This window comes from Mytilus edulis, chromosome 14, assembly GCF_963676685.1.
Source record: "Mytilus edulis chromosome 14, xbMytEdul2.2, whole genome shotgun sequence".
Taxonomy (NCBI): Eukaryota; Metazoa; Mollusca; class Bivalvia; order Mytilida; family Mytilidae; genus Mytilus; species Mytilus edulis.
The window spans coordinates 44,950,593-44,976,551 of record NC_092357.1 but is presented as its reverse complement, the minus strand read 5'-3'; the positions used below and the strand labels follow the sequence as shown (position 1 = coordinate 44,976,551).

General features: G+C 31.0%; 1 protein-coding gene across 1 annotated transcript in view; it reads left to right on the top strand.

The window, feature by feature from the left end:
- Window positions 1–19,507, top strand: part of LOC139504232 (uncharacterized) — a 39,941-nt gene extending 20,434 nt beyond the window's left edge. Inside the window, exons 8-18 of the mRNA XM_071294298.1 lie at window positions 383–2,200; window positions 3,816–3,916; window positions 5,103–5,155; window positions 5,505–5,561; window positions 6,647–6,831; window positions 12,524–12,689; window positions 13,279–13,473; window positions 14,100–14,256; window positions 17,327–17,425; window positions 18,573–18,634; window positions 19,146–19,507. Of these exons, the coding sequence (XP_071150399.1) occupies window positions 383–2,200; window positions 3,816–3,916; window positions 5,103–5,155; window positions 5,505–5,561; window positions 6,647–6,831; window positions 12,524–12,689; window positions 13,279–13,473; window positions 14,100–14,256; window positions 17,327–17,425; window positions 18,573–18,634; window positions 19,146–19,176 (2,924 nt within the window). The 3' untranslated portion in view covers window positions 19,177–19,507. The remainder of the gene's footprint in view (window positions 1–382; window positions 2,201–3,815; window positions 3,917–5,102; window positions 5,156–5,504; window positions 5,562–6,646; window positions 6,832–12,523; window positions 12,690–13,278; window positions 13,474–14,099; window positions 14,257–17,326; window positions 17,426–18,572; window positions 18,635–19,145) is intronic.
- Window positions 19,508–25,959: the final 6,452 nt, after the last annotated feature.

The following is a 25,959-nucleotide window of genomic DNA, read 5'->3' as shown; positions in this document are numbered from 1 at the left end:
TGAAAATGATACACTTTATTTTCCATCCTTTTGATAAATTTGACATATATAAGTTTAAAGCAATCGAGAGGTTAACAACGCACACATAGCAATTGCAAAAACTCATGGTTTTTTTTTATTATTTCACATCTGAGTAAGAAGATATGTTTGAATATTGCTACACGTACATTTGTATTGTATCTCAGTTTTTATTATTTCAGTGATTTTGCTTTCTATAGACAGATGCGCATAACAACAACAACAAAATGATTATGATACATGTAGTCGTAAACAATATATGAATGTCAATTAAAAAAATCACTAAGATTACTTCAGTTATCTGCCACACCATAATCAAGATCTAATAATGTTTAATCCTGTCAGTCATTTACATTTATTTCAGTTCAAATGAGTACAAGCAACCCCAACACATCAACACATTCTATTGGTACTTCAAACCAGTCAGCAACATTATCGCCAAATGTAACATCCGAAAGTCCACTAAATGTAACAACAACCTCTATTGATACCTTGAACAAGTCAACAACATTATCGCCCACTGGAACAACCGAAAGTCCTCCAAATGCATCAACAACTTCAATTGATAATTCGAACAAGTTAGCAACAGTATCGCCAAATGTAACAACCGAAAGTCCACTAAATTTATCAACAATTTCTATTGATACTTCGAACAAGCCAGCAACATTAACGCTAAATGTAACAACGGAAAGTCCTCTAAATGCATCAACAACTTCTGTTGATACTTCGAACAAGGTAGCAACAGTATCGCCAAATGTAACAACCGAAAGTCCACTAAATTTATCAACAACTTCTACTGATACTTCGAACAAGCCAGCAACATTAACGCTAAATGTAACAACGGAAAGTCTTCCAAATGCATCAACAACTTCAATTGATACTTCGAACAAGTTAGCAACAGTATCGCAAAATGTAACAACCGAAAGTCCACTAAATGTATCAACAACTTCTATTGATACTTCGAACAAGTCAACAATATTATCGCCAACTGGAACAACGGAAAGTTTATTCAATTTATTAACAATTTTAATTGATATTTCGATTAAGTTAACAACATTAACGCCAAATTTAACAACGGACAGTTCACTAAATTTAACAACAATTTTAATTGATACTTCGAACCAGTCAGCAACATTAACGCCAAATGTAACTACGGAAAGTCCTCCAAATGTATCAACAACTTTAATTGATACTTCGAATAAGTCAGCAACATTAATGCAAAATGTAACAACGGAAAGTCCTCCAAATGTATCAACAACTTTAATTGATACTTCGAATAAGTCAGCAACAGTATCGCCAACTGGAACAACGGAAAATTCGCTAAATTTATCAACAACTTTAATTGATACTTCGAACCAGTCAGCAAAATTATCGCCCACTGTAACAACCGAAAATCCTCCAAATGTAACAACAACTTTAATTGATACCTCGAACAAGTCAGCAACATTAACGCAAAATGTAACAACGGAAAGTCCTCCAAATGTAACAACAACTTTAATTAATACTTCGAATAAGTCAGCAACAGTATCGCCAACTGGAACAACGGAAAATTCGCTAGATTTATCAACAACTTTAATTGATACTTCGAACCAGTCAGCAACATTATCGCCAACTGGAACAACCGAAAGTCCTCCAAATGTATTAACCACGTCTATTGATACTTCGAACCAGTCAGCAACATTATCGCCAACTGGAACAACAGAAAGTCCTCCAAATATATCAACAGCCTCTATTGATACTTTGAACAAGTCAGCAATATTAACGCCAACTGTAACGGCGATAAATCATCAAAACGTATCCACAACTTCTCCTGATACTGCAAACCATTCATCGACATTACTGCCGACTGTTACAGCGACAAATCATGAAAACAAACCCACAACTTCTAATGATACTGCAACACCATTTCCGACGACTGTTACAACAGTTAGATCTCCATCAAACGTATCAACAACATTATCCTTCTCTGTACATACTTCGAAAAACTCAATAACATCAAGTTCAACTGACGCAAATATAACCAATCAGCGACCATCAACACCTGGTAACAAATCTACCAAACTATCAACCGATGTAACAAATAAACCGCTTTTGAAATCAAGTGGTCCATCAATCAGCACAAAACCGACACTATTAATTAGTACAGTACAACAAACGTCATCCCTGAGGACTCCAAATAAAGGTAAGTCCATATATGAATCAATCAAGTTGATGGTATTCATGTAGTGATACATATGAAAGTCATCTTTAATCGAGATAAACTACTTAAAAATCATATCACTATGATCGGCAAATTAGGAAAAATGGATTATTTATTTTGAGAATATTGTTGATTGACATACTATTCAGCAAATTTAAAAATTGTCCCTGCTTTAATAAATGATAATTGTTTGAGCATGTTTAACTGTGAATATAAATACATTTTGAATACCTAGAAATATTGGAACTGAACAGTACTGCATTTACACAAAACAAATGTATGAAAGGAAATTGATCGAAAACAGCTTAATATTTCATCCTTTTTGAAAGCATTTAAAATTCAAATTTACATTCAGTATTACACTATTTTGACTCAAACCTTCATTATTTAAGGCATTTAGAACAGTTAAGAAACGTGATGACCAACTCAATTACTCCAGTTTAAAATGTTACACTATATATGTATGTCCAATTTGTTTCTTGTGACTTTATCGGTAAAAATATCATATCAAACTACGAAACATAATCGCATGACGTATAACACAATAACCCAAACGGCACCCAACGATAGGCAGCGATTGCTATCCTTATTACTGCAGGTTTGAGTGTCAGTATGGTATCATTTTTACAGTAATGCAATATAAAAGATAATAACATATTTATAACGCTGAATGTTGAATATTGTGTTAAAAATGAAATAAGTAATACCAGGTGATATTAACATATGGTATCAGCTACATAATATCGTAAGAGAACTGTTATACCAGAATAACATAAACAAACTTGTATAAAGCTATTCAATGTTTGAGTAATTCAAGTTGTAATTTAAATCTTTAATTCAGTAGTGATATTTTATCACTTGTGGAAACTGCTAATAATTTTAAATAAATATAGTTAAGCTTTTACGTGTTTGCGTAGTTAAAGACGATGAACACACTACATGCCGTGTTACATCAATGTCACAGAAGCATATGATAAATCAACACTTCACATCTAAAATAAGATCATTGTTTTACACTAGCTATGTTGATGCCATTTATGGCTTAATATGTGCTGTCAGCCAAAGGTCGTGTTGAAGTTTGTAATTTAATTTATACAATGGTTTACTTTTTATATATTTTAACTTGTATGGAGAGTTGTCTCATTGGCACTTATACCACATCTTCTTATTTCTTCATATGTGTTTAAGCACAAAGAAACCATAAAATGTCAGCAAATATCTGTGTAACCGGTAATAGACTTGTATTTACTTAAAACAAGAACATAAATGACATGTTCGAACGTAATACAGTAGACAAACCGAGGAATGAACGTTCTGCTTTTGGAATTACTTAAGCTAATACATAGTGTAAGGTAAGTAAAATACAATACTTTATAAATCAGCAAGTAATATAACTCTTATGAAATAACAGTTGACACATACCATGCAAAAGCAAGTAAGTTGTTGTTATTAACATATCCTAATGTTATAGATGCTATGTCAGATTGTTTATACTGATTGGGATTTCTATATTGTATATTCTGTTAGCATCATGTTTATGTTTGATATGTTTAAAAAGCAACACGCATCAGTCAAATTATGATCTTATGTTTCTTAGCTGCAACAGTGGAAGTAGAAATTGTTATATATTTAAAGACCAAAACCCACATATCGAATTTTACTGATTCATCGACAGAATGGACGGATATTCATAATCGTGTAAGTAAACTTACAAGACTACAGATACAATACTGTGATAGCAAATTTTTGTTTCGGGATTTAACTTCGTTTATTTCGTGTTTAAGAATTATCCACGAAACTAAAACCCCGACGAAAATGTAACTGAATTATGATAGTTGTTTTCCATACGTTTGATCTGTTTGAGCTTTTGATTTGCCGTTTGACAAGAGACTTTCTTTTACAAATTTTCATGCAGTTCGGAATCGTTGCTTTTTTTTTAATTTTAAACAGAGTAAATGTTAAAAAGTAAAGATTTTTTGTTTCTATTAGGTATCAATATGTAATGCTTTTTTTTTCAAACACACGAAACATATTGTTTGAACTCCCCACAAAGTTATGTTACTTATTGAATGCTATGATGCCCTTTAATCGTACTTAAGTGGTAAGGTATGAATCATAGCTTCAGAAACAAGCACAGGTACGAGTTTATTCACCGTGGTAAAATATATGTTCCATAGATGACGACGGATATATTTTAGTCTTCGTGAAAACAATCCTATCCTACTTTTTTTTTAAACAAAATGTAACCGATAAAATTAGACCAAATACCGTAGCAGCATACACTTTTTTCCGGAGAATCTGATATCTCCTCCATTTAAAAAGGATTCTTCCAGCTCAGCCATTAGTTTTCAATTATGCGTTTTGTACACTAGTATTCGTCATTTTGGTCTTTGTTTTTATTTCCATGAGATTGTATTATTAGTGTAATATTTATTTGTTCTAAACAGTATAAACATTAACATAGCATTCATGATATCATGGTGTGTCTGGTGTTTGTTTGTTCGGCGGAATACGATAAGTAATGTCAGAACTAAGAGGAATGTGCTTCACAATACAATAAATGATATGCATGAATCTCAAAAAAAATTTGCATTTTACAAAGCAACGTTCATGTAAAGTTCGTTTTTCGTTTTCATATCTAGACATTTTTTTTTATCACATTGGTAAACCACTTACGCCTTTTTGTATGAAAATAATTGTCATTTTGTATGGCAATCAAAAGCTGTTGTATCGATACCTTTACAAAACTCATATGATTAGTTTGATTCAATCTACAAGTCCCGATTTCTGGATATTAAGGATGGTCATGTACCTGATGTTCATTACCTACACATCGATTTCAATGTATGCTGTATGGTATATGCTTTAGTATGATTTTTTTTAGCTTAAAGAACAGTATAAAGATGTACCAGGATTTATTGGGATTGATATATTCCGGTACGTACTGATATACCATACTAATGTTGTAAGAAAATTTCAAATTACTTATTATATTATTACTCGATTTATTACACACATCTTCAAATAAACTGACCTTATGCAAATCAAAACGTAAGCTCCGCCCGATCAGTTGAAATAGCATTGGTAATAAGTATCTGTAAGTTGAATAAGTGTTATAAATTTAATTTAGTAGAACAAAGAAAGTACGTTTTTGCCTTCTTATCTTTTATAATGTTAAGCTTCGGCATGACATGATAATGAAGCTGAATTCAATACAAATGTTTACTTAAATTTTTAAATAAGCAGATAAGTTAAACATATTTTCAATTGTTTCTGTTCTATTAAGGTTTGGTCCAAGTGAGAAAGGTTCACAAGCTAGAAAAAGACGACAAGCAGAAGAAACGTAAGTATAGAATTAATATTTTAACAATTTAGGAAACGAATACCACGAGTGTACGTTTTTTTTAATTCACAATACAATCGAAGATGCTGGGTTGTGTAGCATCTGAATGATCTTGTAGTGGTATCTTTTAAAAAAAAAATACACTCTGCAATATAAGAAACACATGATGGATTTTTGAATTTAAACACGATATTTAGATTGAAATTTTAGAACTACTGATAAAAAATACATTTACTCAAAAACGTGTTTGACTTGGAAAGGTACTGTCAATTACTTACGGATTGATAAATAATAGACAATCCGATAACCCTGTATGACCACATTTCGCTGATAAGTTTGACACGCATATACTTGGCATGGATGATTTTAATGTTTTAATATTGTATTTGTATGGCTCAATATTGGTCGCTATTTCTATTGTAAAAAATGTCGGAGTCGATAAAGTGTCTACGATAGGGCTTGACACTGGTACACACTTTTATCCAGTTGGTTCAATAGATGCTCAATATGATTAAATTTCGATTATTTGGAAAACGATGGTAGTATTCTACTTATACAGTTTATTGTTAAATGGACTTTGTCAGGTCTGCCATTGAACTGCTAGAATAAATCCTCCTGTAAGTCACTAACATGCACAGGATGAGGTTAGAAAATTTCATGTATGATCCGCAAAAAAATGAGTGACCTTGTACCAATTCCCTTCAACGGGCATTATAGATAGCCTAACACATCACGACACAACCTCTACAGACTGTTTTATTCTTTAGCCGGTAGACATGATTTTTTTTTTATTATTGACTTTGTAGTATACTTGATGAAATTATCTATGAAGATATTTCAGATGGTGAAACCATTTCCAGCAATAGTTTTGATATAGGGTATAACTTAAATAAATCAACTGCTACTGTAAATATGTTGTACAGCTCTCATAAGTTGAAACATCAGTATATTTTCCACAATGTTTTTATGCATGTTACGGATTATGTCCCATGTCATTATTTAAGTTTGTTCAACAATTGACATTCGTTTACCAATATAGTCGTTTAAATTCCAATTATTAACAACCATGTATTTTATTTTTATAGGACAGAGGTTGCGTATAAAGTTATAGTTGCCCCATTCAAAACGGTCACATCAGATACATTGAATGATGACGGTAGTGACACATTTAAAGCTATTATCGATCGAACAGCTGTCTTTATAAAAACACCTTGTATAAATACGTATACAGTTGTTGATCCACTCAGGATAGTGTTTCGGCTTGAAAAAGGTAAAGTTCATATAAATGTCATCATATACGAGTGCTGAAATGGTCTAAGTTGACTGCAAACAAATTTTCTGAATAGTACCGAATTTACTAAATAGAAGAAGACGACTCTTAAAAGAAGTTGACAAACTGAAAATGACATATTTAATTATGTTCGGTCTTTTCAGAGCGGTTCAGATCAATATTATGGTATCAAATCAAAATTGGTTCACTTGTGATACATAAACCTTTATCAGGAAGATGGTATTATGCTCTTATAATATACTAGATTATGGAGTGTGTGTCCGAGCGAGAACTGCTATAATTCATTACTTTAGGAATATTTATCAAAAAGTAGTATTTCAATATTCAGCCCCATTCTACTATTTAATACTGATAGCGTTTGACATTTTTAGCCGAACAAATTTATCCATTTTATATAACTCCAATTATTGTATGCTGGTTCATATTCTGGACGCCAATCTTTGCTCCTTTATTATATAATTCACTAACAAAACAATTATGAAGCTTAGAAATGGAAAATTACTAAATACTAAACTTGTTCAAAGGGTATCCACACGTCTCAATCTTCAAAATCGGTTATCTAAAAATACTACCATCGCTAACATTTTTATCAATAAAAATCGTGGATACCCTTCTATCGATAAGTGTTATGCCAAAAAATGACTTACATGTCCCGTCTTTCCACCAACAATACGGTAAGGTCCACGTTTAATGGTCGCACATTTTCTTTAAATTTTGAAACTGATATAACTTGAAAAACAAACAGTATTATTCATTTACTCACATGAAACAAACCGGGGTGTGGTATTCATTACGTAGGAGAAACTGGACGATATTTATCTAAACGCACTCAAGAACATCTGTATCGTTTTAAAAGACCCAATAAATTCAAAAGTATCATTTACCAACACCTTAAGAAGCACAACCATCCTTTTAAATATTTAGCAGTTCAACCTTTAGAAGTTTTAAATAAACAGCCTGGTGAATCGCATTCAAAGTTTGTACGATCACGGAAAATAATTGAATCAAATTGGATTAAAAAATTACAGACAGTTTACCCTCTCGGTCTAAATGATAATATCATGGGAATTGGTAATATATCTAGAACCAATTCCGTTAACATTTTGGATATAGTTTCTAAAACTGTTCGTAAAAAACGTTCTCACGGTCGTAGAACTAATCGCAATCAAAGAAAATTTCGGGCCAATCATACCAATATTTCGGACCTAATTTCTATTTCAAAAAACAACGGAAGACATTATCTGTTAACAAAACTCTGTTCGTTACCGGTTAATAAGTTAAATAAAATTTTGGAGGATTGCAACACAATTTCATATAGCAGTCCTAAGTATGAAATTGTTCAAATTATTATGGCATATTGTTATTCTAAATTATTTCCCAAAATTGATCGCCCTGAAGATCATAAAAAACATTTTATTAAAATTAAGTATGTCAATAAAGGCTTTGATTTTGTAAATATTGCCGGTATATTTAACGACCATTCTGTTAAAGAACAAATTCCTGGATATTTTGACAATACTGAGCTACCTCTTATTTGTTATATTTACAAGAAATCTACCCTGAAATTTGTGTTTAATTATAGTCAATTGTGTAAAGATGTTAATATCAGTGAAAATACACCTACTTCATGTAATTGCAGTAATTCCGAATATATTTATGGACCCATTTCCCATGTTATAACAGGAGATCTTAACATCGTTCAAGACCGAGAGTTAAAATCATTCCTCAGTAAAGGACCTAAATATCGTCCCCCGTCAATTATCAATTGAAATGAGTGTCGTAATATCATCCATGACTCACTCCATACTTACTGTATGAAATGGATAAAACGGGAAAAAGCTGACAAAAAATCTTTGGACTCTTTTTTTAATTCAGTAATGAAGATAGTTGATATACGTATTCAACATTTTAAAGAACATTTTACTATAAATAATAACCACAATAAACCTATTTCTCGTATCAAACATAAACTAAAAGAACTAGCCAAGGAATTTGTTTTTGTCCCGGCAGATAAAGCTGCTAATAATATTATTATTGTTTGACGTAAATTTTACATTGAGGTTCTGAAAAAGGAAATCACCAATTCACCAACATTCCAACTGACTCCATTTTCAGAAAACGAAATCTGTAACAAACATAAACTTTTAGCCACCGCTTTACAAGCAGAGCCAAATACAATGAAAGTCCCAACTATGTATTGGCTTCTGAAGCTACACAAAACCCCTTACAAATATAGATTTATTTCGTCTTCAAGCCATTGTTCAACTACTAAATTGTCTATTCTTCTTACCAGCACACTTGGTACAATTAAAAACCTGATAATAAATTGTTCAAATAAGGCCTTCGAAAATAGTGGAATAGATTACTTTTGGAGTGTCAAGAACTCGTTGGAAGTACTTGATAAATTGCATGCTTATATTGGTGATTTTGAATCTGTTCAAAGTTTTGATTTTTCTACCCTGTATACCACATTGCCTCACATTCTCATTAAGAAAAAATTCACACACCTAATTAAATGGGCATTCAAAAAATCAGAATGTGAATATATATGTTCAAACTCTTTTAGGTCATTTTTTAGTAGCAATAAACAAAAAAACTATGTTAATTGGACATGCTTTGATACTATATATGCCCTTGAATTTTTACTAGATAACATTTTTGTTCGCTTTGGAGATTCCGTATATCGTCAGATTATCGGAATTCCAATGGGGACTAACTGTGCACCACTTATTGCGGACCTGTTTTTGTATTGTTATGAGTTACAATTTATGACAAAAATAAGCAAAGACCCATCGAAACAACATTTGATAAACAAATTTAATAATACTTTTAGATATTTGGATGATATTTTGGCTCTCAATAATGACGACTTTAGTATGTATATTAATGAAATTTATCCTGTTGAACTTACTTTAAATAAAGCTAATACTAACAATGACCACTGCCCTTTTCTCGATCTTGATATCTATATCACTAATGGAAAGCTGAATACTAAAATTTATGATAAAAGGGATGATTTTTCATTTCCTATCGTTAATTATCCGTTTTTAGATGGTGACGTTCCCTTGTCACCATCTTACGGTGTTTATATATCTTAACTTGTACGATTCGCTCGTGTATGTAACAATGTTTGCGATTTTAACGAGAGAAATTTATGTATTACTGAAAAATTATTACACCAGGGTTTTCGATATCACAAACTAGTCAAAACATTTACTAAATTTTATCATCGGTATAAAGACATCATTCGTAAATATAGCTCAACATGCAGACTTCTAATACGTTCAGGTATTTCACATCCATTTTTTTATGGTAATATTCTTTTATAAAGCACAAAGGTGTCAGTATTCACCTCAAAAACTTACAAAACCTTTGAATAGACTTATTAAGAAGGGATATAATTACGATACTGTTGTCAAGTCATTAAAAATTGCATATTTTGGCGTTAATATTGAGTCACTGATAAGGTCTTTGCATCGGAACTAAACACATTTATTCTAAAAACAGTTGTTGGGATGACACGGGTTATGTTCGTCTCATATATGTTATGATGGTATGATACTAAACCCCTAACGGGAAGGATTGTGCCTGATGTTCATATGATGAAATCATAATCTTTCAGTCAGTTTAATTGAAGTCTGGAGCTGGCATGTCAGTTAACTGCTAGTAGTCTGTTGTTATTTATGTATTATTGTCATTTTGTTTATTTTCTTTGGTTACATCTTCTGACATCAGACTCGGATTTCTCTTGAACTGAATTTTAATGTACGTATTGTTATGCGTTTACTTTACTACATTGGTTAGAGGTATAGGGGGAGGGTTGAGATCTCACAAACATGTTTAACCCGCCGCATTTTTGCGCCTGTCCCAAGTCAGGAGCCTCTGGCCTTTGTTAGTCTTGTATTATTTTAATTTTAGTTTCTTGTGTACAATTTGGAAATTAGTATGGCGTTCATTATCACTGGACTAGTATATATTTGTTTAGGGGCCAGCTGAAGGACGCCTCCGGGTGCGGGAATTTCTCGCTACATTGAAGACCTGTTGGTGACCCTCTGCTGTTGTTTTTTATTTGGTCGGGTTGTTGTCTCTTTGACACATTCCCCATTTCCATTCTCTATTTTATAAACAACTTGTTCGTAATTTATTAAAAATACACAATGATATAGAAATAAATTACTAATGAAAACGTTTTACAAAAAAAAAAAATGGTTTCTCATAAATATTTTTAAAGAGAAGTGTTTAAAATATCTTTTTTTTTTCATTAAACAACGTCCACTTTTTTCAAATGTTATCTGTGGCAATTGTTGTAAGTAATGTTATCGCATTAAAAATTGTGCCTGCATGACAAGAGTAAACGTATAACCGTGGATTCATTTATTTTCGCTGGTACACACTATCGAGGATTTCGGGTACTAATTGATGTTTAAAATATAAAAAGCCAAATCACAAAAAAAATCTGAACCCCGAGGAAAATTCAAAACGGAAAGTTTGAATCAAATGGCAAAATCAAAAGCTCAACAATATCAAACGTATGGATAACAAAACTAATATTCTTGACTTGGTACAGGTATTTCTTATGCAGGACATGGTGGATTTAACCTGGTCTTTTAGGTAGTTAAAACTCTCATTTGTATGACGGTTGCATAACATTCTATTATATTGGCAGCGATGTGTTAACACAACAATTAGACATGACAGACATAAATCTCCAAAAATAAGGGTTAAACAGACAACATTGTAGTTTTATCTTAATTAATGAGATAACAAAAAATGTATAACAAAAAAGCACCCAAAAAAAAACAACAACATATAAACCAAGCACATTAACACAAAATGAAGCAAAAGAAAACAAAAGCCATGTCATATGTAACAAAGAAATCCGAAAAAGCCATACAAACAAAGCATATTAGCATAAATGAAAAACAGGAATACAACATTTTAACCATAGAACTATAAAACAATGACCATGTTGACGGGATTTATGAGAACAGAGCTACGTCATATGCAACAAAAACACCCACAAAGGCATATAGACTAAGCATATTGACAAAAACCAAAGACAGGAATACAAAATGTGCACTATAGAACAATAGCACAATGATTGGACGAGTAAGTACATAGCATATCTAATTGATCATGTGGATATCACCAAAAATCAGACTACGCAATTACAGTAAGATGCATACAGAAAAATAAAAGATTACCATTTCATGTTAATAATTTGATAAATTTTGTGGTTTTGCCGAAGTCTGCATACAAGCCTTAAGATCAATTTTCATGCGGTCAACATTTAATCCGGTTGTTTCATTGTAACCACGAAATCCACGAAAATTGGTAACAAATAATAACGAGTCCACAGCAACATCAATTCCCGAAAGCTTTATTTAATGAGACAATGAATTTGTTATAAAGACAACTCTGTTATCACACATTTATCAAGTATGATAAACTTGTATGACATATTGATACATTTGAAAGTAAGTTTAAGATTAATATTTATCAAAGGTACCTGGATTATAATTCTGTACGCCAGACGCGCGTTTCTTCTACATAAGACTCATCAGTGACGCTCATATCAAATTATTTATAAAGCCAAATAAGTACAAAGTTGAACTTATCATAATACTGTAGATACCTTCTTATGAAGAGTTCGATACATATATCGTTTTAGAGATAACGAAAATACAAAGTCCTGAGAACAAATCAAAATTACTTTGTGGTGGCCCAGGATATACATTCAACCAAATTAACAATACCTGTGTATCACGCTGTCGAGAGTTAACATGTCAAAATAATGGTATGTGTATTTTGGATATCAATGGAACACCAGTATGTCGGTAAGTAACATATTCTGCAGGCTATTATATGTAAACGACATTTCTATGTGTTCGACATTGTTTTTTAATTGATTTTTAATTCGTTAATTGTACATGTAATTTGAAAAGTAAAAATCAAATTTACCTCTTCATCCCTCCCCCGTATCTGATACACATTTTTGTAACGATGTTACAGCTTACATTTTCAACTTGCGTTTTAAACGAAATTTGTGTCAAAATAATTACAAAATCAGTATCTATTAGGTCTATTGTTCGTGTTTTGTATCAGGGCAAATATTTTAAATGCGTAACATTAGATTAGTTCATACATCTTCGTCTTTGTGTATAACTGACATTCTCATTTAACACCAACCATTGTAAGATTTACAATACAATTATATAGATTATAAACTAACTGCTGTGAACCTAACAATTCTATACAATGATTATTGAATTCATCTGATTTGAGCATCAGGACGTTTATTTCCTTTTGGCGAAAACAAGATGTAGGATAATCTTAGACTAAAACAATTGAAGATACTTTCAAAAGGAATGTAATTTTCGCTATGATTTCTATAATTTTCACCAAATTTACTAAATTTTTTTGCAGATGTATTGATAACGAAAAATATGTCTTCTCGGGAAAAGTTTGCAGCACGAAAGGAGAAAAATTACAACTTGCATCTGAGTATATAATCGCTGCTGCATGTGGAAGTGGTGCACTAATTATTATCGTCACTATAGTAGTTTGTTTAGTCTGCAAAAGAAGAAATCACAAAGAAAGACAAGAAAAGGACTATTTTATGTATGTTATATTATGTTTTATTTATGTTTGGGCTCCTTGATCGCTGCGATATGGTTATTCTATGCTGAAGCAATCACTAAAAAGTTAATCAATGTGTTATTTTATACAGACAAACGAGGCATCAAGGGTATGAGCTATCCCTTTTTTTGAATTTTGTCAGATAATAGTAATCCTCTATTTTTTCAATGTTCTGCTATTAATAAATTTTACGCGCGAACCCCTTTTTCTCTTTTAAAAATTTTGTAACAAATAGTTTAAAAAATATATGCAGCTTAAAAGAGTGTTGATGTCAGGTTTTGAATTTGGAAAACTGTATTGCAACTAAACATAATGTGCAAAATGATTGTACTATTTCATCGGATATTCCATTCCTTAGATACAACTTATCTAGTTACAATATTTGTTTAATGAAGTGTATTGCAATTTTTCGTGGTTGTAGAATTAATCATTGCCTTTAAATTGGTTCAAATTCAATTTCAAGTGCAAGTTGGGGACGGTAAAAAGGTATGTTATCGTTGTGTAACATTGTTTATTGTACCTTTATAACATAGTAAAATCCATTTGATAAATATCCATATAATATTGATTAATCATTAGATTTATACACAGTTCATTTTTGTTTGTAGAACAGAACATGATACCTTAAGTTATAACCACCCAATGCGACTTTTTGGACGACAAAGGACACCATCTAGTTTATACCTCTCAATGAGGGATAGTACGTATAATGCTGACGACAGAAAGTATACGATGGTTGAAGATGTAAAAAATAACAGAGGAAATGTAAATATATTTATCTATTGCACTTTTTTTATCCATCAGCAACTGTTAGTTTTTGCCTTTTTTTTTGTATGTAACATTAATCGAATGAAGAAATTAGCTATATCAAAATGTATCAGAAACCGGCAAAAAAAAAAATCTTTCAGAAGCATTCGAGATTTTTTTTGCCAGTATACATGTATTTTTTTTCGTATATCAACCTAAATGTAAGATCCGAATAGTTATAAATACGTGAGCCACAAACTAACTAAAACATATAGTTTGCTTCAAGGCGTTTTACACAAAGATATTATTGTGAATAAATAATCATTTTTGGGTAAGATATTTGCGTTTGATAAGATTGACCAAAAACTAAACAGTGGGAAATGCTGAAATCTAGAAACAAAGTATTACATTCCCTACAAACCCCAACATATTGAGCTGTTCAATGTTTGTATCGTTTTAGCAACGACGGTAATAGATAATAATCGAAATTATTGCAATGCAAAAATATTGCCGAAGTACCAACTTCAATGTATGTTTTTACTTGGTCTATGCCTTTATGGAAACTAATACGAAGAAAAGATTACATTTTTTAAATTCAATAAATAATTAAATTCAAACTTCCTTTATCCAGATTTTAACATTAAATGTGAAAAGATCAATTTGACGCAAATAGATTTAGAGAAATCTAGACGTCTGAGGCCTGCACATACGGATTTATTGACAAACATATAAAAAAAGGATATATATGCATGTGTCTAGTGTTTTCATTAAAAAAAATATGCTTATAGTTAGAATATGGCGTAGTACATTTAATAAAAGTTAAAGAAAACAGTCAGGGACATATCATTTTTATCATCTTGACATTTTATCAGAGACGCAATGATACAATTTACATGAGATACCAAGAACTGAAAAAGTTAAACTTGATAACAATTGGTGTTTTTGAAAAAGTCTTTTTCCTGATGAAATATAAAAAAAAAACATAATTCTTAAATCAATTGTCCCGAGGAAATAGTTACAGTCAATGTATTTTTGCATGGATTAATTTACGAACTTACTTTTAAAAAAACTGTGTAGCTTCAAGACAAGTTGCAGTTTATTTTTTTTACTATTCTAATTTAGATTATTCAGTTTAAATACAAAGTTGTTTGACATGGAGGTTAATCAATTTTTCACTTAGTAATAAAAATCAATTAAGATTGGACAATATTTCAAGTACTGTCTTGTGTTACTGCACGTTCAGTATTATCACTGCATTTACAAATACAAAAGTTGACATATGCAATAAAATCATCCAAACATCGACATGGGAGAAAAGTGTTTATACTTATCAATGATATTGATACAGGAACAACACTTGCTACTTAAGTTTAACATACTTGAGATTAAATCCCCAATGTCAACATATATAATATGTTGTATGATCGCCACTGAGACAAGTCTAGATCAAAGTCTCAATATGTAAACCGGAAACCATTATAGGTCAAAGTACGGTCTTCAACACAGAGCCTTGCCTCCAACCGAACAACAAGCTATACCGGGTCCCAAACATGACTAGTGTAAAACAATTCAAATAGAATGTTAACATAGCCACGACATTAGTTAATTACAAGTATGATGAATACTGCAGGGCAACGTTTTGTAATGTAGTTGAAGCCAAAGAGTTGCTTACATCCATAGTGACAGTTTTCTCATTAGCAATCACACCATTCTCCTTACATATTTCAATTATATTAGAATGAATCTCTATATTTGGAAGATATTCATTTGTATAATTTCAATCATAAAATTGAGAATGGAAAATCAGTTTATTTGTATACCAATATTCTATTTATCGCAATTATCTATATACATGTAGATGGTTTTTTTTTAGTCTTAGCCGTGTTCACACCAAACACCATGTACAGTAAACATGTTTACAACTAGTTTAATGTAATGTACACTGGTTTCACATTAAATTGTTCACATCCCTACATCAGGTTTCGTTACCTGTGCATAAGTTTTGTTCACACTTATAAACTATATGTCATTTAAATGTTCATTACATAGAACCGAATTTAAATGTCTTGGACAACTTTTCTAGCAGTGATGAAAGCAACTTTGATGATTTGCACCTATTTTAAAGATACTAGAGATGTCTCAATTACAAGAGGCGGATAAAGCCATCTTCAAAATGCATGGGTTTCCAAACATTGATCCGAAAAAGGGGGTTCCAAACCCCGGAACCCGCCCCCATCTGTATCCGCAACTAATTACGCAATACATCACGTAGGCTACAAACGAAGAAGAAGGATTGAGATGTTTAGGGTGTTTTAGTAATGCATTTATGAGTGAATCGTTGATTGACCAGTGGCAAATATTTATGTGTATGTCTATTCGGGAAGACATTTTCAAATGAATTATGTGTTTGGCAATGATGATGCTTTGAGTCTGGATTAGATAAAAAATATTCTGATTCTAAAATTGATAAAAAAATGTTTTGCTTGATAGCTTTAAAAAACTAAATAAAAATGTTCGTGCTATGCGCGAAAAAAATAATTCGTGTCGAACATAAAAACCATAACTTCCTTCCCGCATGTATTTAAATGGTTGCTCCCTTATAAGGCTACTTTAAAGGTTTTTTTTATATAACAAACTAATTTATATATTGATTTTAAACAAATAATTCGGTAAAAAAACTACATAGCTAATTGTTATAAATATCAATTTAGATGAAAACGAAAGTTTCTTCTTTAAATATACATGGTAAAATGCATGTTCCAAAGACCTTGTTTTGTGTACACTGAACTACACAAGTTCTACATTGACTATCGACTGCATGTAGACAAAACATTATTTAAACTAGTTGTAAATATTAAGTTTAATCAATGGGAACGTAATTGTGTTTTGTTTACGTGTGAATAACACGTACACAACACTGAGTTTAGGTCAATGAGAACACGGCCTTACATTACATTGTCTGAAACAATGATTTTCATTTCATCTTAATATTTGTATTTACAATATAAAAGCTAAATTTGTATGGAATAAAAATCGTTCGTCTTTCATCAATTTTGAAATTGACTGTTTCCTGTATAATTTATTTCAGACATATATCTACAATCCATCAGCAGAACCGCAAAAGAAACCAGAAATGGATGATCAATCTGAACAATCGTATTACAACAAATCGTTCTGTTCTGAAGAGGTAAATACAAAGACATACATGAATTATATATCATGTGTAATTTTTTTTTTATACAAACTTTAAATATTGCAAAGGCCAACACCAATAAAATGCTAACACACTATCTTGTGACAAATATTTTCATCTGCATAGTATCCTTATTTTGAGTAGTTTTTGTGAAAGTCGAATAAAACAAATGAGCAAGTGAAATTATTGTAATTATTTACTCAGCATTATGTTTTTATTTTTATTTCTAAAACAGTTATACAATTCAGACTTTTGAACGTGCGTGATTATAGGGTCATTGGTGAGATTTTCATAGACGAACGGAGCGTCTGGTTAACTTACTCTTAATTCGTACATGTATATAAAGGATAAGTTTCTCTGAATCAAATGAAACTTGTACGGTTTCTGTAGGATTATTTAATCCTAATTTATGACTTCATTCACGTATTTGTGTTCAACATTTTTACGAAAGATAAACCAATTGTTTTAACTACCACTAAATACTAGACTAAATACAATCAACAACAATCTAAGTTCAAATTGCTAAAGGATCAAATCTTATTATTCATGTTATAGATTTGTATTCACTTGTTTACATTGTATTAAGTTATAAAAAGAGGTGGTATGAGTGTCAATGACACAAATCTTCATTAATGTCACAATTTGAAAAAAATGTAAACCATAAAAGTAAAAGTTTGCCCTTTATCACGGAGCATATGTAATTACAATTGAAGATGCACTAGAATTTTAAAAAGAGAGTTATCTAACAAGGACAATGACGTAAAATGATACAGTGTATTGAAAAGCTTTCAATCTTGACCAACACCTTAATCATAACATAAGCAATAGCATATTGCAGGATTACACAACTTGGAAACAATTGTAATTCTAAACAAATTATGTAATGAAATAGGTATAACTACAAATATAAGCACTAACCCGGTGTCCTTAACCTCATATTTGGCAGTACAGTAACAGTACAATAGTTAAACCTTGCAAAACGACTTTAATTTCAGTTATCAGATTGATATAACGCACAAACAAATACTATAACAGAAAAGTACAAAAAACTTACGATTTTAAATTGAACAGATTTTTTTCACTTAATTTTGTCATTAGAAAACAAGATATATTTATTTTATAAATTATGTCTGTATTGTAGTTTGCTATTAGAAGACCACACTTGAGGACAGAGAGGGATTTTGTTCTGTCCGAATATAGCAGGTATGATCATACAGTTAACTTTAATATCTTATCTAAAGAAATGCAAAAGTTATTGCATGTTTATTTGATTAAAATAATTTTGTTATTTTAATAAAGGTTAGTTACAGATACAATAAAAAAATTCAAATCAAACTGACGGAAATGTATAGTATATCAATAAGATTGAACTTTGACAAATACAAAGTAAAGGTTCGTTTTATAATTTCAAGCAAAAAAAAAAAATTAGTCAACTGGCCAATGATACATTAGTACATAAACCATACGTTTCATTCAAAAAGAGGCATTCGTATTAGTGAATAACTTGCAATGTTAACCAATGACTATATTTTTTGACATGATAAGTCAATGACAAAAACAAGCGTTTTATTAAAAAAACTTCGTGTGTAGTTTTTTTGTTTTTTTGTTACTAGCATAATCTGTTTTATGAATAATAAGATAAAACAAACAATATTTTCAGTTATAATTGATTATCATGTGTTATGTAATATGTTTATTGTGCATATATTTTCAGATCAAAAACACATCGACCAGACTACATGTAAAATATAATTAAAACACATCGAAAATCATCACCACTGCATAATATTTCATGCAAAATGAAGAATGTATTTGTGTATTATCAATAACATGTAATAACTCCGTCCATGAAAGCATACTGTCTTGAGTGATCGCTGACCAATACGTTTTGTTATACGATGAACACCTGATATAGATCAACATAAACAGAAGGGTTTTCATTTCATAAAAAACATGTAATTTGATAATTAATAAATTTTTCACTTCTTGTTAAACAATGTTTAAGGGAATATTCATTAGAAGGAGGATTGTTTTTATTATAAATGAATATGTATTCAAAAAAAGGAACTTACAATTGTATATGTATATGTATGAATAATCAGAATTATATAATAAAACATAATTAAACAGCAACACAGTAACAAAATAATGATGTTATTTTATGGTTGTATTGCTCGATGCAATAAGATTCTCGCAGCCATTTTCAAATATTTCGCTCAACGCAACACTTATATTAAGTTTTGAACATCATGAATTCTGATTAGATTAGAGGCTTGAATTTAGAAACATACAAGCAGTCAATCATATGCCATCATCGCTGTTTTAAACCTTAGCTGTATAGCAAACTGAAAAAGGTTATGGTAATACACACGCTGATACTATTTTAATTGAAACAAGAAAAGAAAAGACTGTATATATGTGAAAACAATCAACATAGACAAATTTTGCTGAAATTAAAAAACAGTTGAATCCCAATATTTAAGTGAGATTAAGTTCTTTTTTTTAGATTTACATTACTCGCCTTTTTGACATTTTCCGGTGTTAAAATGAGTGCTAGTTTTCACCATACCCAATACTCTTGACAGTTGTCTAACATCACATCACATAAATCACTGTTGCGTGAATTTTCAAATGCTTGACTTATCAGATCGACACGGAACACAACTAATTAACAAAAAAGCAAAGGACACAAATTGCAAATCTAAGAGAACTTTTTGCCTTAAACAGTATAGTACGTAACAAGACAAATCAAGGTATCAATAATAATCGTAATGAAAAACATGAAGTAAAAAAAAACCGCCAGAACGGATGCCTCAACGGTGGGTAAAGGCCTAGTATATTACCCGCTTTATGAATTCACATCTAGTGAAAATGTCTTAATCAGCCAAAAAAAGGGTAAAATAAATGACCAGACGACTTAGCATGCATTTACAAAAAAATGACTTCGATACAATGTGCAATCGGTCAATCCATTAGCTATGGTGAACCATTAGCTAATTATTGATTAAGAATTACACTTTAATTTTATAATTATTGACCTACGCATGTCATCCTACAGATACGACCTTCAACAACGATATTTCTTATATAAAACTATATATATGTCGGCATGATCAACTTTGAAACAACACAACATAAAACCAAACAATAAAAATTCGTTGGGTAACGCTTAAATCATAATGTGCCATAACGCACAAATCGTACAAAAAAAAGAGCATAAAGAACTCAAAGTACCGATCTATATATGAGTTCATTAGACATCATCGGCAATATTGATCAGTAGACATCATCAAATCTATTCAGGCTAAGAAAAGATGTCATGATCAATCAAAGACAAAAACATGAACTGGATTTAGAGCCCAAATTTATTTAGAAGAAAATTCCTGAAAAAGCTACATCAGTACTGTCATTCCACATGTTCCATATGCCTAAATCTATTTTACTGATTTCAAGATTTTGAACCACGAAATGGCATATAGGAACTTAACTCTAAGTGGTGTCACATCTCAACCTTTCAATTAGTTTTGTTGACCTATTTCGTACTATAATAATATCATTGGTCGTGTTAATACAGGAGGCATTTGGCTTTGTAAAGGAATGAACAAGGTATGGATTTCTGAAATGTCAAATAACCAAACACATACAAAAATGCAGTTCATGGTTAAATAAATGAAAAGAGTACAGCACAAGTCAGATGAACCTACACTGGACGTTTTCAAAACTGGTAAATCAAAACTGGTCAGTCAAGCATTCAAAATTACACGATGTTTTTGATACTGCAGACGCCAAAGGTTGTCGATGTTTTTCATCTCTTTGCGAAAAAATGGTTTAATTCAAGCTAACAAAGCATCAAGCAATATTGTTGTATATTAAAAAAATGCGACAGATTTAAACATGTTTTGTGAGATCTCAACCCTCCTCCTATACTGCTTGCAAATGAAGATTAAACAAACACACCGTAATACTCACAGTCAAACTCAGGTTAAAAAGAAGTCCGAGTCCAATGTCAGCATGTGTAACACAAATATATAAGCAAAATAACAATGATACATACACTTACAAAAGACTACTAGCATAAACCGACATGCAAGCTTTCTAATAAGCTTTTTAAAATTAAATACTTCTTTACCGAGGCATTATTTGCTCTCGCCTTTGAGATTAAATATCCATTGCATCTTCCATTTCTCTTTTTAAAGTACTACTATTGATTTAAAAAAATATAAGACAATTTGTTATCATATGATATACTTTTCTTCAATTTCCAAACGTGATATTGCGAAGATGAGATGAGAGATACAAAAAAGAGGACGAACAAACAAATAGACTAAATAAAGATACTGAGAATTAATTTATTGAATGTATGTTGTTCCAATTTTCTTGAAATGAACACTTGCATTTTCGTGGTTATTTAGTACCATTGTTTGGCGTATACGACGGGTGCCGTAAATGCTTACCAATCCGTTGTACCTGATTTCGCTCCCGGTTTTAGTGGAGTTCGTGTTGTTTCTTAATTATTATTTATAACTGTTGATGTAAATGTCCTTTGGTTTTGTGAGTCTTTGTTTACTCCTTGGTTTTGAATATTATTGTCTTTTGGCATTCATTTCTTAAGAAAATTTGTAATTCGTTGAACATTGAACAACTCCTTGTACCAACAAAATCCACGAAAATTGGAATCCAACGGTTATCAAATAATGTACAGTATGGAAAAAAGGACAAAAGAAAAACTACGAAGGGAAAAACCATATGTATTAAAATAAAGGTTAAGAAACAAGAAGTATCAACATGATGGAAAAAAACCTTGAACAAACACATACTAGCGGCGTTTTTTGACTATCGTTTGCGCATTAAAAACAATTAAGTAGACAGTAACATCGATTACGTCAAAGATAAAATAGAATATTGAATGATAACTTATCATTAAAACTACCATGAGAACTTACTTTATACAACGACACATAAATGTAAATGTCATTTAAACTGAAATCAATATATCTGTATTTAGATTATAATCAAACGATTATTATGTCCCCTAAGCACTTAGATATGTGTATCAACAAGGAAGACAAAAAAAATCAGATATTTATTTACAAAAAGAGTAGCAAAAAGTAAAATCACAAAAATACTGAACTCAGAGGAAAATCAATTCGGAAAGTCCATAATCACATGGCAAAATCAAATAACAAAACGTATCAAAAACGAATGGACAAGAACTGTGATATTCCTGACTTGGTACAGGAATTTTCAAATGTAGAAAATGGTGGATTAAACCTGGTTCTATAGCGCTAACACTCTCACTCTAACGACAGTCTCGTCAAATTCCGTTATATTTACATTGATGCGTTAAATGAACAGACACAATCAATAAAATAGTCAAAATATGGGTACATCAGTCATTATCATATCGTATAACAATTTTAAAAGGAACAATTTAACAGAACACAAAAACATCTACTATCTACGAACACATTCATTGATTTGAGTGTCTGTCGTCAGAAAATGTTATACGTCACATACATTTGTCGTTCAATGTGCATACAAATGATTTTAAAATTTTGCATAGGCAATGTTAGCATACAGGGTTAAAAAATCAAAAGTATGTAAGAATAAATTTCAGAAATAGACCGAGATTTAAACTAGTCCAAAAGTTATATTGAAAAGGACCAAACAGACAAAAAAGAGTATACACAACACTACATATAAAACTTAACACTGAGCAACACAAACCGTACTAAAAAAATTAAAGGTTAATACTTTTAAACCTTTCGCATACAAAATGATATTCTATGTATTCTTTCCGGTATGAACATAAATAAATATATATCCAAGGTTTAATCTAACCCGCTCCTAGTTTTCATATTTTAGTTTAGGCCAGATCATTATAAGGTAGCTTCCTTCAGTTCTTAATATTTTCATCGAGAATGAAAGTTTAATATTCGTTTTATGACGTTATGAAATCCGTTCTAAACTGTTTAGCCAGTTTATATGTTCATTTAAAATACAAGGAAAATTTTAAGTATAAGTTGTAAAACGTACATCACATAGTTCATAGATAGAACTTATTTGTTTTGATTCAAGGCAGCACCGGATCTTAAATATAGTTTAATAATTAGTATGGTACATGTTTTACAGGTAAATTACTCTTATGGTTGCAGTCTTGTAATTGACTACTCCATAGGCTTACATGCAAAATAGCTGATCTTTACAAATAAAAAAATTAAAAATACAACATAGAAAAAACATTTTATGTTCATATCATGTATGTAATAATGTGAAATTGTGATTTAATCGAAAAAAAGGTGGATCAAGCCACGAAGAATAAAAAGTTACAAGTCAAAACAATTTTTTTCTACTTTCTGTTTGCTTTTATTACTAGGCCGCACCATATGTTAGCCACCATTTTGTCAGTTCTATTTCGACTTTTGAATTTGAATGTCCCTTGGTTTCTTTAATTTGTCTTAAATGTTTCTATTTGCAGAAGTTGTTTCGTATGTCTACATCTACACAACATTACAGTTGTTTTCAGTATAGTATTGATTTTTCTTTTTGACTTTTTTTTTTTATTAATAATAATGAATGAATTTGCTTTATATAATAAAAGTATGAAGACGTTAACAGCTATTTAAACCACGGTATTTTTGTAATGTTTTTGTCATATTATTCATAATGATAAAGTTTACAAAGAATGCCTTAACGAGATGTTATTTTTACAGAGGAAAGCAAGATACTCTGAGCTATAATCATCCTACCGGTCTCCTGGGACTTAATAGAGTACCATCTAGTTTATATTTTTCAACTAGAGACAGTACTTATAATATAGACAACAGGCGGTATAGAGTGATAAAAGACAACAGAAGTAACGTAAGTTTTACTATGTGCTTTAAACAGTTTGGAAGATCATATCATATTATTGCAATTTGATGAAGATTGAGGAGGATTGAAGGCAAAGATCACCTTAGCTGTATTTGGCAAAACGTTTAGGAATTTTGGTCCTCAATGTTATACAACTTCGTACTTTATTTGACCTTTTAACTATTTTGAATTCGAGCGTCACTGATGAGTTTTTTGTAGACGAAACGCACGTCTGGCGTATATACAAAATTTAGTCCTGGTATCTATGATGAGTTTATCTTATATTTTTATATATATCACTTAAAGTATAACAGACAACACTACGAATATGAAGAAGCAATGATAGTATCACTGCTATGAAAACGATAAAACAATACCAATGAGGTTGAAATACGCAAGTTTTGTAGAAAATAGAAAGTTTGAATAGCTCAGTTATAATAGACACACCTGGACTAAAATTAAATTGGCTCATTTAAGAATCACAGAACTTTGTCTCTTTGTTACAAAGATAACAAATCAACCACACACTTTATCGGAACAATTTCAAGAGATATACAGCAGCTCGGCAAACAGTTATGTTGATCATTGTGAAGCTTTCTACTTCCATCCAAATAAAAAAAGCTTAAAACGTTTAGCTGATTGTTACAGAGCAATCTTCGTGTAGTGTTAGACTCCATCGTATAACGGTTAGCGCGTTCAATCGCTATGTGAAAATTATTATGTCGTTGTACAAAAACGAATTTACTTAACTGTTCCGATGGAAGTGATATAGTATCGAACTGTGTGTTGTGGTAGAATCTAGAAAACATGTAAAATCGTATCATTTTAAAAGTAAATTAAGTCAATAAATGTATGCAAAAAACAAATGCACAATTGATAAACTTTAACTTGAAGATGTGGTATGATCGCCAATAAGACAACTCTCCACAAGAGACCAAATGACACAGAAAGTAACAACTATAGGTCACCGTTTGGCCGTCAACAGCGTTTATACACAACCAAAATCACAAAATCACATCGAGGATGTTTGTTTTTGCATTTCAATTGAAAATATTATATATTATTGTTTTACAGACATATATCTACAATCCGTCAGCTGAAACTCCGCAATATTCTGGAAATGAATCAAGTTCTGGACATCATTTTGTGATGAAGAGGTAAAAATACAATCAGACAAATGATCAACATGTCAAATAAATATGATAAAAGAGTTTTCTTCAAGAAATTCAATTGTACTCATGTTGTTTTAAAAAAAACACAACTACAAAAATGTACATGATTTCAAAAGAGTGTCACCATTTTTTAATTTTAAAACTCGTATTTGTCAATTATGCACCACATGCTGGGTAAAAAAGTAATATTTTCAGTTCGAAGCTACATGTAGCTGTGATCACCATAATTTTTTTTAATACATGTGATGCATACTTTATAATCTAGTTTTGTATCGTCGGTACATTATACATATGTCTATGATTTGTCAGTATAGTGGAATTACTCGTGGTTCAACTGCAGTGTTTTGTTTTATTTGTTTATTTTCAAGTAAGTTTACTGTTTTGCATTTTTGTTTTTGACAAAATTACACATTGCAATTGCTGACATGATAATGTATTCTTAATTGTATTTAGTTCGCTATAAAGAGGCCTCATTTAAATTCGAGAATGGACGAGAATTACAAA